The sequence below is a fragment of the Myxocyprinus asiaticus genome, chromosome 21 (assembly GCF_019703515.2).
Source record: "Myxocyprinus asiaticus isolate MX2 ecotype Aquarium Trade chromosome 21, UBuf_Myxa_2, whole genome shotgun sequence".
In the NCBI taxonomy this organism is placed as follows: Eukaryota; Metazoa; Chordata; class Actinopteri; order Cypriniformes; family Catostomidae; genus Myxocyprinus; species Myxocyprinus asiaticus.
The window spans coordinates 16,026,155-16,038,923 of NC_059364.1; the positions used below are offsets into that span (position 1 = coordinate 16,026,155).

A 12,769-nucleotide genomic window follows, 5' to 3' on the forward strand; every position below is an offset into this window, starting at 1 on the left:
TCTGTGAAGTCTTAAAGGGATAGTTCACCCAAAAAAGGAAAATTCTCTCATCATTTACTCACCCTCATTCCATCCCAGATGTGTATGAGTTTCTTTCTTCTGTAGAAAACAAACGAAGATTTTTTAGAAGAATATCTCAGCTCTGTTGGACCATACAATACAAGTGAGTAGTGATCAGGCCTTTGAAGCTCCAAAAAGGAGATAAAGTCTGTATAAGCATAATTCATCAGACTCCAGTGTTTTAATCAATGTCTTCTGAAGCGATCCATTTGGTTTTGGGTGAGAACAGACGAAGCAGAAGAAAGTAAGTCTTAGATGGCATGAGGGTGAGTAAATGATGACAGAATTTTCATTTTTGTGTGAACTATCCCTAGGTATTGGTCACATATTTACATAAGACATTTTGGTTGCTGTATTTAATCGGGAAACATTTAAGCACTGTTTGATTGACAGGTGAGTAGGCTATCCTTCACTGTTGTATGGGGCGCATTAGGGCGAATTAATGGTTACACTAAAATCCGATGTATTTACCTGTATATCCGATGTTAATACCAGGTGTATTCTCTCCTTCCCATACACACATTGAAAATTCAAATGTATTGGCCATTAGCCATTTTTACCAGTTCACTGTAATCCACACTTGAGTGACACTGGATTATCAATTGCCTTGTAATGTCTATTAAAATTTTTACAATTAGTCTTATGTTTGTATCTTTGTTTCTCTCCCTCTCTCTTTACAGGGTTCTGTCTCTCCTGCAGCAGGAGGGATTGCGTTTGAGTGTGCAACAGGTTGTAGTTCAGCGCTGCTGTGAAGCTCTCCCTCTCTGGAATTTTCAGGCTGTGACCTTTTATCAGGGGCAACAGAAAGTAACAGGGCTCAATGGAGGGGCATTCTGCCCGGCCAGCATTGCCTCCCTCCTCCAGCAGCATGCTCAGGAGTGCGCTCCTTCCCTTAGCCTATCTGACTCCACCGCAACCTCTGACCCCAGCTCTGAGTCTGAGGTCTCAGTGGAGGACACATCTGCTACATCCACCAACCTCTCCACCTCTCCACCCTCCCCGTCTTCATCCCCTCCCTCCTCTTTTCTACTCACTCCAACTGCACTGTCTTTCCTGAAGTCCTGTTCTCCCCTTGTTGCCGCCCTGGCGTGTCTGAGTGCCAGTAGGGGTGGCGTGACCAGGACGACCTCATCAGGCTGGTCGGGGATACCCTCATATTTTCGCGGGTCTGGGCGTAAAGAAGGGGTTCTGGACGGAGACCAGATTGCAAAGGAAGGAGAAGCCCTGCTGAAAAACTTCCCTATCCTCAAAATGTACCTGCGGGCAATGGCAGAGCCAGTTCTGGGGGTCTCTTTGGAAGCAGATGAGGGTCTTGGTCTGGCTCTTTGTGGGAAGCCTGTGGTGGGGATGCTGTTTTCTGGCCTTCAAGGCAATGTGGGACAAGCCATGTCTGCAGAGGCATTCCAGCAAGCCTTAAACAGCGGTGATTTGAACAGAGCATTAGACCTGCTGGAGCTGTACGCTCAACCCTGCAGCCAGGAGTGGACACTCAGGGACAAAGTACTGGCATGCACTGCAGTGCAAGGTAAGATTCACCAGGGTAAGTGCTGCCTTTAAGTTATGTCGGAGTGATCATATTTATGAGATGAGCACACATGTATGCCACCAAAATCATATTACTGTTGGGAATTTTTTTAAGCATCAATTATAGAATAATTTGCTTGAAGAAGCGAATTGGTATTGGTCATAATTATTAAGTATAATTGTTAACTTCACACAAAATGCATAAAAAATCATTTGTAAAGTACTTATGAAGAATGGCACTTGAGCTTGCCAGAAAATACTACCGATACATATTTAGATGGTGTGTGAGGTGACAGAACTACATTTCCCATCCCCCCCTGGCTGCATGAGAAAGACTAAATACAAATGAATCATCAATTACACAACTAATGTACATTCCTTAATATTCATATGGTTATATTATCTCTAAAAGCATGTGCCTTCAAGAGGGCACAGTGTCTGCTACAAATGAGCCTTTCAGATTTACATGATCGGCAATGACCTGAATGAATAAGATGGAGCTGAGAAAGGTCATAAATAGGAAAGTATAAAAGAGTAAAGTTTAATAAGTGTGATGAATTCAGCTCTCTCTGTCTCTATCTGTCACTCTTTTTGTGAAGAATGCAGCAGTGTGGAGCAGTTGTTCCGTGTGAGGGACTGGGAGTTGCGTGGTCGTGTGGTTCTGCAGGGTTTGGATCAGTGGCCTTTAAAAGTCTGTTTAGAGTTACTGCAGTTCTGTCTCAGTGACCAGAGCACTCAGGATCCGCTTAGAGAGCAGCTTCAGCAGAGGAAACAGGAACTTGACATGTACCAACGGGTCAGTCAGAACCCCTATTACCCACTTGCTTATAGATTACACTCAATGCCAGCATGGCTAATGGACAGATAAATTGTAAATGATATATTCTAGAAGTTGGCTGATGACATCACCTTTTAACAGTTCCTTGTTGTCATGCATTGTACAGATGTTGAGTTTGCAGCGACCATTGCCATGGGAGACATGGCAGGATCTGAGAGAGGAGTCTGCAAGGAATCCTGAGTCTATATTCACTCTGATGTTGGAGGCCAGGGTGAGTCTATAGAAACATAAACCAACACACAATAGTCTAGTAATTATGGTCGACATATAGAAACAGGGTGGCCAAAGGCTGATAAAATACAGTGGATGCATCTGAGTTATATTTAAATTAATATTATACTGACTTTAAGTAATGGTATCACATTATGTGTGTGTGTGTGTTTGTTTTCAGGAGTTTGAGTTGTGTACCCAGTGGGTGCAGCTGTACCCTGTCTCTGATCAGTTTTGCCTGCAGCTGAAGACCGAACACCTGCTACACCTCCTAGAACAGGGTCACACAGAAGATGCCTTCCAGGTGTGTGTCTGTATGCATATGAGCACTGTAAAAAGTTCTTTTATGATTTACTTTGGCTTCCAATGTGTGAAATCATGTCAGTGATCATGTTAACAAACCAAGTCAATTGATCTGTTTACTTCATCTATATTAAGTTGACAAGCCTAATTAAAACTAGTTTATGTGTATTCATTTGAATTGTTTTCAAACTGTCAAGGGGTTGGACATGTCTTAGTCCTGGTCTGTTAATTTGAATATTGCCACATGCTTTTGACTGTTTATTCTTCTTGACTCAACCTCTCTCCATATTCCTCCCCCAGCTCCTGGAGGCTCTTTCTGATTCAGTGGGTTTAGAGGTTTGTGAGCGAGCCCTAGATCGAAGGCCTGGATTGGCTTCCTGCCATTTTCTTTCTGATTACCTCACCCTACACTTCCAGAGTAAGATGACCCCAGCACGCAGACGCCACATCCATGCCCTGCACCTTGGCTCAAAGGTAACTATATGTCTGAGCTGGATCTGGGAGCGGTTTTCTTTTGATGATAGAAAGTTATATCAGCCAGGCCAATGGTTTTATGATTTCATGTTATTGGCAGATAACTGTGTCTGCTTGGCCAATTAACAGAAGTGCTGTATGTCACCTTTGTGTCAGTTCCAAAAGCTGATACAAGACAAAATCAACAACTAATATTGATTTTTTACAAAAGTGTGAGTAAATAATGTGTAAAATCAGTGTTAATTATTTAATATTAGCAGTTTCGATTCAATTCCAATTCCAATTTCGATTTGATATGATTCTACATCTATTTATTTGAAAACACAGAAGAGGATTCAACACTGACTCTGCAACTTCTGCAGGACAGGTGGATATTGATGCATATAATGTTCAGCAAAAATGTTCATCCTTGTTGACCCATTCATTGTTCTCTTGGTATGTGTACTTGTCACAGGTGTTACTTACTCTGCCGGAAGCATCTCGTCAGGATTATTTTTCCCTGCTGTCTGATCCGCTTCTCATGCTGGAGCAGATGCTGATGAATCTAAAAGTGGACTGGGCCACTGTTGCTGTCAGTACGCTCCGGAAACTTCTACCTGCTCAGGACGCTGGAATCACCAACCAACACATAGACACTCTACTGGCAGATTATGCAGGGAAGGCTCTTGATTTCCCCTACGCACCCAGAGAGTGGTCACGGTCTGGTGAGTTCAAACCCACTGAAACAGCATTGTCAGTCTGGGTCCAGATTAAGACCTACACCTCTCTAGATTCATAAAGGGTTAGTTCACAAAGAAATTTAAATTCTCTCTTGTTGTTCTTTACCCATATGGCTTTCTTTCTCCTGTGAAACATGAAAGGAGAAATTTAGCAGAATGTTCACACTACTCTTTCATACAATGAAAACATACAGTGGCTACAGGCTGTCATGCTCCAAAAAGGACCAAAAAGCACTATTAAAAGCTGTCCATATGACACAAATCCTGTATAGTACTGTGCTGGGAAAGCAACAGTGAAATGCTTTATCAGGATTTCTGTTAATTCTTGTGTGTTCTTAACCCTTAAACGCATTTCTCAGTTCTTTAGAGACCCGGGACCTCATTCCACCTTCTGTACCTCATCCATTTTTTGGAGTTGTGCCCACACCTCTTTAGAATTGCTCAATCTATCTCTTATAAATAGTGTAACACAAAAAATATACTATCACATGATATCTATTTCTTCATGTATTACAAGAGAAATTAGTACTATATTCATACAAATAAATACTTCAATATCAAGTTGACTTTCTGTGCAACAATGAACTATCAACAATGGTGAATTGTCAGTATTTTATATGCATGTTCACATAATATACATGTTATTTCTCACTGAAGGTGGCACTAATGTTTCAGTGATTGACTTTATTTAGATTTGACATTTGCTATTTCACAAAGAAACAACATCAAAGTAAACTTATAGCAAGTACAACACATGAAAAGTATGATATGACTATTGTGATTTGGGTGTACTACTGAAATAATGTAAGTTGCACATCTAATTAGACTCAACAAGTGCCTGAGAAAATACACATAAGATACACGTACATTACACGTGTAGGTTATGTGTGATGTTTAGCTCAATATGTGTTTGACAGCCAGTTGCATCTCATGAAATTTTAGTGTGAAAGTAATGAATCCTGTTCTTGATTTGTCCTGATTTGTTGCATTATCTCTATAATTTATTAAAAAAAATAAAACATCAAAATATGTATCTATCTATTTATCTATATAATTATTATAATTTTTTTTGTGTGTCTTGAAAATATTTTTAACATTTTACACTATCTGGATATCTTGTACATCCATTTTTGATAGATATAAGTGAATATGTATGTGAAAATTACCACGCATGGTCAAAGGAGTTTTGTATGGAATCCCATTTCCGCAACATAGAATTATTTTTTTATTTGATAAATCAAAATTAGGAGATACAATGTCATAATTTTGAGATACTGAATCATAATTATGAGATTACTTTTTATCTCATAATTGTGTCCTTTTATTTCATAATTTTGATATCTTAAATTTTTGACATTATAATCTCATAATTATGATTTAGAATCACATGACTTTTTATTTCATAATTTTGACTCTGTATCTCATTATTTTGACTATCTAAAAATTATGACTCAGTATCTCATCTGACTTTTTATTAGGGATGTCATAAAATATCGATATATCAATTATTGATCTGCACGTTATTTTATCGATATATTTTTGAAATTGAAATATCATTGAAATACTAAAATTAGCCAACTTTTAAATTAGAAGCCTAATTTGCATGCTTTCCAATACACTCCCTTTAATTTACCATGCCGCTAACACTTTACCAAAGTTGTGTTGAGAAATATGTTTGAAAAGACAAAGATTGTTGTGCAAAGAGCAGCCCAATTTATATCTGAAAAAAATCCAGACATATAGCGATAATCATCAGGAAAATCTTCTGGCTATCGACGCGTGAAAAAGGCATCGATCCTAAGCCTTCTTTTTATCTCATAATTTTGGCTTGGTATCATAAACATTAATTTATCACATAATTATTACTTTTTATTGTCATAATTATTACTTTTTATCATAAAATTATGACTTTGTATCTCATAATGTGTGAACATGGGCTTCCATAGTTTTGTGATCATTATATGTAGTGCAACTCTTCACTTGTATATCTCTGCCTTTCTCTGTCACTTTCTCTTTTTTCTGCCTCAGATTCTGTCATTAGTTTGCAGGAGGCATTTCTACAGTGTCCAGCCCAGGAGAGTTGCCCCTCCTCCCCAAGCCACACCCCTCCTCCATCAGCAGGTATTAGCCACACCTCTGCACACCCAATGGGGCCACACCCATTTTTCATGTAACAGTGATGCAAAACCCATTTAGTCCTTTAGTCATATTTTTCAGATGATAATAATAACAAAAACTAATGTCACACATGACATGCATTTCTTTTTAACAGCTAGATGAAGAGCAACAGAATTGAAAAGAAGGCACATTTACAGCTGCATTAACTCCATTGCACATATAGCTAGACAATGCACAATAGCCAAAGATGTCCATCTAGAGCCTGTGCAGATAGACCAACAAATAAAAAAATAGAGTAGAGGGGAATCCTGTGTGAATGGCCCCTAACACAGTGTTTAAACTATTTGTTAACTGACCTCATATCAGTTTAGAAGTCATGTTTGCAGTGGCTTTTTCAGGCAGCACACCCATGCACACGCCCTCCAGTGAGAGGCGGCCCAGTGCTAAGAAGATCCACCAGCTGACCACACCTTTCACTCCTCCTGAGAAAACCCCTGACCGCAAGGACTGGATCCCAGACCACAAACTGCACATCTGTATGGTCTGCCAGAGGGAGAGATTCACCATGGTGAGAGATGCAGTGTATATGAGTAAGAGGAAAGAGATGCAATTTAAGTGAAGGATTGTGAATAATCTGATATAATAAGATAAGGTTGTTTGCCCCTTAAACTAAATTAAAGAGTCTTAACATAAACCTTCTCTCATTTCAGTTTAACAGACGGCACCATTGTAGGCGTTGTGGCAGGCTGGTGTGTAATTCCTGCTCCAGTAAGAAGATGGCAGTAGAGGGCTCTGAAGAGCCTGTCAGAGTTTGTGATCAATGCTACAACTTCTTTCATGTGGAGTAAGACCCAAGAACACGCTTTTAAAAGCAAAGTTCATAAAAGCACAAGTGGTTGATATTAGTGATGGTACAAGTATAGTCATAGTGTTTTATTTTTTTTGCCACAGAGCTAACACAGTCTATTTTGGGCTTTGGTTATAAACAAAGCACATCTGCAAATTAGATTTTTCTTACCCTTTTTCTCACTTTCAGGTCTTATGTACCTTGCTCTCTCTAATGTTTGTATATTTTGTTTATTTGCAGCTCTGATGAGGATCTTGAGGAGGGGGGAGGTAAAATATATTCTTAATTACAGTATCGCTACTCTGCTATGTTCATGCTTCATTCTTATCCCATGAGGTTTAGAAGTTTGTTTCTCTTGATTATGTGGCAAAACATTTGCGCTTTTTTTGGGTTGATGATTACATGGTTATAAACAAAGCTTTTCTCAGCAGCTGGCAGCCCTGCATCCATTGACAGAATCTTGAATGGGCTCCTAAGTCTGCCTGAGGTTCCACGAAAGCAGTACCGCCTGAGTCCAAACCCAGCTGAGAACCAGCAGCTGAAGAGCGAGTTTTACTATGAACAGGTTTGGTTCTCTTCTGTCACATTAGCAGTCCAAGTATTAAGATTTTTTTTAAACTACTTTTACTCACAATGGAGTGGAAAGAATGAGATTTATTTAAGTGACATCTCTTAGTTTATGTTTCTCACAATACATAGTGTCACTGTCTCTCTGTATGTTAAAGGCACCCAGTGCATCCCTGTGTGTTGCCATACTGACGCTGCACAGCGATCATGCATCCTGTGGGCAGCAGCTGGTTGGCCACTGCCGCTCACTCTCCCGCAAACTGACCAATCCAGAGGTGGATGCACGTCTACTGACAGATGTAATGCGTCAACTGCTATTTAGTGCCAAACTCATGTTCGTTAATGCCGGATGCACTCAAGAGCAGGCACTCTGTGACAGGTGAGACAAAAATGTTGCATAAGAACTTAATTCTGTAATAATATTTGTTTTTCAAAAAGAAGTGATGAAAAGGAAAAGTGGATGTGTGAGATTTCTTTATTTTTTTTCTCCTCCATACATAGCTACATCAGTAAGGTGGATGTGTTAAAGATCCTTGTCAGTGCAAACTACAAGTACATTCCATCTTTGGATGATATTCAGGAAACGGCTGCGGTAACACGTCTACGCAACCAGCTGCTAGAGGCCGAACATTACCAGCTGGCTGTGGAGGTGAGAGTATAGACCTTAATCGGGGTAGATGCAATATTTCACTGGACAACTCGGGAGGGGGGTGGATGGATTAGAAATGTAAATGTCACCTAGGTCCTTAAAGGAATGTTCCAGTTCAATACAAATAAAGTTCAATTAACAGAATTTGTGGATTTTCAACTTGTCCCTCGCTTACTAAAAAAAACTGAGGTTGCAGTAAGAGACGTACAATGGAAGTAAATAGAGCCAGTCCATAAGCGCTAAAATACGCACAGTTTCAGAAGTATAGCTACAAGATGTAAATGTTATACAGTATGTGTTAACATGATTTTAGTGTGATAAGTCATAATGTACAGTCAGCCAGATGTTATTGCAAAATAAACCCCGACAGGGTGATCAGGACCCCGACGCGAATACAACTGGCTGACCGTGCATTTTCCTGCTTATTACATGGCTACTAACCAAATAAATAAATGGACATGAAATATTGATTTGTGTTAAAATTATGTTATAATTTTAGAAGAAAGAAACAGTTGAACAGCTGAATTCCACCTCGTCAGAGTTCTGTTGGTGTTTATTTATCAACTGACCACTCATTATCCATCTTATTACAAGCCTACTTGCCAAATAAATAAGTAAATGGACAAGAAATATTGATTTGCGTTAAACTTGTTATTAGCTTAGTTGTAGAGATCGCAGTGATATGAGAAGTAGGAAAGTCGACTCGCAATTCCCAGATGACCGGGTTGATATGACTTAATCCCTGTATGTGCAGTTGTTACTACATATCAGACCGCTAGATAGCGCCATTGACCAATCAGAATCGAGTATTCCAGAGAGACATGTAATAACATAGCTTACCATATCTGTGTAAAGTTATATCCAGTACTGGGATTTAAGAGTTTCGTTGTCATGGCAACAAAGTTTTATTGGGTATAGCTTTACACAGTTCAGGTTTGTTAGAGATTTTATCACACTCAAATCATGTTAAAACGTATAATGTTAAAATGTTATAATGTTGTAAATATACTTTGAAATTATGTGTATTTTAATGTTTGTGGACTGGCCCCATTCACTTCCATTGTAAGTGCTTTAAACAGACTGTACATCTATTCCTCACAGACTCATACTGTATAGCATCTATCCTGACTCCATATGAAGTCTTTTGCTCGTGATTTAAGAACTGCTTGGTTGTTGGAAAATACGTTAGATGCCGTTTGGCGATGACATTTGTTTCCCTACAGTTTACTTGTTGTAAGTGCAGTGTTTGCCTACTCTACTAAGAGTGAGAAGTATAAGAAAAAAGCTCAGGGACTTGATTCCCTCTTTGTAGACTCTTTTTGTCCCAAGGTACATCTCAACTATTTAAACAACTTATTAATCTGCACTAAGCAGTTGCTTGACACGTTGATTTTTTTTAATTATTATTTATAATGCTTTGTTTGTCTCCTCCAGGTGTCAACTAAGAGTGGACTGGACCCAAGCGGGGTGTGGCAGGCGTGGGGTGTGGTGTCTTTGAAGGCTGGACTTCTGAGCGTGGCCAGGGAGAAGTTTGTCCGCTGTCTGAAGGCACCAGTAGATAGGAACCAGCTAAACCATGGAGCAAGACTTCTGCAGGAGATCGTTCAGCACCTGGAGTCCACAGTCAAACCCACTCTTAGCATGGTAATGCTACACATACATAGACGGGAAACAGCATGCTTATTTCCTCAGGGTATGCACCATGCTTTGTCTAGCTATCACAGAGGAGGATGCAAATGAACAAAATGCAAGTTTGCTTGTTTACGTGGTGTCAAAAATGTGCCTGTTTTGAGAAACTCCAGGCTTTTCTGCCTGATGGTGGCACTTTTTTTCCAATGTTCATGCGAGTGCACCAGATCTTGAGTAAATTTTGAGGGAAACGAGCATACACCTCTGGTCCTGTGAGTCCAGTGACAAACAAATTGTTTTGTGCCCTACAGTGCTTGGCATTAGAGCAAGTCTGGCACAACTGTTGATTGACTGATTACCCATTTGAATGCTTGTCACATTTGCCATTATCAATGAGTTGGCATTTTAAAGCCATGTAGAGTAGATTTATTCAAAATTTCACATCACAGTAACTCTGGACAGTTTTATAGCACTGAGGACACTGGGATGATGTTGCAGAATTTATAACTTCACTTGAAATTTCACAGAGACACTGTTACATAAACTGCTAGAAAATAGGCAGAAAAGAAAAAAGGTTGTGTTGTGTTTTCTCAAAGCTAAAAGACTTTACATACACCGATCAGCCACAACATTAAAACCACCTGCCTAATATTGTGTAGGTCCCCCTCGTGCCGCCAAACAGCGCCAACCCGCATCCCAGAATAGCACTCTGAGATGATATTCTTCTCACCACAATTGTACAGAGCGATTATCTGAGTTACCGTAGACTTTTTCTGTTCGAACCAGTCTGGCCATTCTCTGTTGACCTCTCTCAACAACAAGGTGTTTCCATCCGCAGAACTGCCGCTCACAGGATGTTTATTGTTTTTGGCACCAGTCTTAAGTAAATTCTAGTGACTGTTGTGCGTGAAAATCACAGGAGATCAGCAGTTACAGAAATACTCAAACCAGCCCATCTGGCACCAACAATCATGCCACGGTCCAAATAATTGAGATCACATTTTTTCCCCATTCTGATGGTTGATGTGAACAAGCTCCTGACCCATATCTTTATGATTTTATGCACTGCACTGCTGCCACATGATTGGCTGATTAGATAATCGAATGGATGGTTGTTGGTGCCAGACGGGCTGGTTCATTGGTTTTGGCGGGATGAGGGGGGGCCTACGCAATATTAGGCAGGTGGTTTTAATGTTGTGGCTGATCGTGCAAAAAAAATTATTGTCAAAATATAAATAACTTCAGTCTTGATTAACACACAAAAAAAAGGTATAATTTGAAAGCTTAGAAACTCTTCTTTACAACGCATGTAGGCATTATGACTGAACGAGTGCTTTGAAATTTGCAGACAAATCAGGAGTGTTCTGTTTTGATAATTTATGAAACATTTTGCACTGTACAATTTAACATCAAACTCATCAAATAGCCATGTGTCATATGTTGTTGAAAAGCTCTCAAAGAGTAGAATACAACCAGCCTATTTGTTTTACTCACAGGCAAAATATAGCGAGTAATAGCTAAGTAAAATTCTTTGCCATTTATGTTTCATGTGAACAGGTGTTCCTTATATGCCGCATTTTGCTAATAACTTCACAAAACCGAATATAAAATCACATACCATTACTTAGAGGAGGCGATTATCTTTCAAACTAGCCCACAAATAAGGTAATCAGATGCAAAGATCATTAGATAATCCACACGAAGCACAATGTGCACTCAGTATCTGGCATCTTGCAGTCTGGCTGAAAACACATTAGCTTTCATGGATCAGATGACTATGGGGAATTCTTATTCGGAAGGCTGCAGCCTAGTAAGGCTGTGTCCTTCCTAGATGAGTCTTTCTGAGGCTGTAAGCTAGGCTCCTCAGCATTCAGCACTAGAATGAGACAGTCTAGTAAGTGTGCATGGGAAACCATATGCCTAGAACCAAGTGATATTTTACATTTTATTTATATATTTTTTTTTTGTTTTTTTTTCCCCTTTTTCACCCAATTTGGAATGCCCAATTCCCAGTGCGCTTTAGTCCTTGTGGTCGCGTAGTGATTCACCTCGATCCAGGTGGTGGAGGATGAATCCCAGTTGCCTCCGCGTCTGAGACCATCAACCCGCGCATCTTATCACGTGGCTTGTTGAGCACGTCGCCACGGAGATATAGCATGTGTGGAGGTTTCACGCTATCCACCGCGGCATCCGCGCTCAACTCACCACGCGCTCCACCGACAACAAACCACATTATAGCGACCACGAGGAGGTTACCCCATGTGACTCTACCCTCCCTAGCAACCGGGCCAATTTGGTTGCTTAGGAGACCTGGCTGGAGTCACTCAGCACACCCTGGGATTCGAACTAGCGAAATCCAGGGGTGGTAGCCAGCGTCTTTTACCACTGATCTAACCAGGCCCCCTATATTTTACTTTGTTTAGAAAATCCATATACTTCAGAAACGAGAAATATGTCCTTTAATCTTTAAATTATTTTAGCAAAAAATTTTATTCACAAAGCTAGAGTCACTCAAAAAAAAGCCTTTTACTACGTTTTGCAACACTGATCTTAGAATTTATATTTAAACCCTTTCAAATATGAAAATATGGAACCATAGACTTGTAAAAACTATTAAAACTATATAAAGCTTTTCAAATTCGTGTAATTGCCCTTTTATTTAAATTTTTTGTGTGCTTTGTGCCTTCTAATTTGTATTGTCTAAACTACGTGCCCTTTTTATTTTTCTACATATTGTCATTGCTGCAAATGCAAATAAAAACTTGAGAGAGGAAAAAAGTAAGCACACATGGCTGCGTCATAAAGGTTTCTGCCTCCGTGGTCACGTGGCT

The 12,769-nt window shown here is 39.7% G+C and overlaps 1 protein-coding gene across 5 annotated transcripts in view; it reads left to right on the top strand.

The window, feature by feature from the left end:
* The window catches only part of zfyve26 (zinc finger, FYVE domain containing 26), a 35,298-nt gene that overhangs the window by 14,557 nt on the left and 7,972 nt on the right, over positions 1-12,769 (top strand). For 2 of the 5 annotated variants that reach the window (XM_051648299.1, XM_051648303.1), the window contains 14 exons: positions 741-1,585; positions 2,184-2,380; positions 2,529-2,633; positions 2,814-2,936; positions 3,236-3,409; positions 3,864-4,113; positions 6,157-6,249; positions 6,633-6,814; positions 6,957-7,090; positions 7,334-7,362; positions 7,522-7,658; positions 7,819-8,039; positions 8,162-8,309; positions 9,744-9,953. In XM_051648299.1, the coding sequence (XP_051504259.1) occupies positions 741-1,585; positions 2,184-2,380; positions 2,529-2,633; positions 2,814-2,936; positions 3,236-3,409; positions 3,864-4,113; positions 6,157-6,249; positions 6,633-6,814; positions 6,957-7,090; positions 7,334-7,362; positions 7,522-7,658; positions 7,819-8,039; positions 8,162-8,309; positions 9,744-9,953 (2,848 nt within the window). The remainder of the gene's footprint in view (positions 1-740; positions 1,586-2,183; positions 2,381-2,528; positions 2,634-2,813; positions 2,937-3,235; positions 3,410-3,863; positions 4,114-6,156; positions 6,250-6,632; positions 6,815-6,956; positions 7,091-7,333; positions 7,363-7,521; positions 7,659-7,818; positions 8,040-8,161; positions 8,310-9,743; positions 9,954-12,769) is intronic. The other 3 variants (XM_051648300.1, XM_051648301.1, XM_051648302.1) reach the window with 3 other exon arrangements.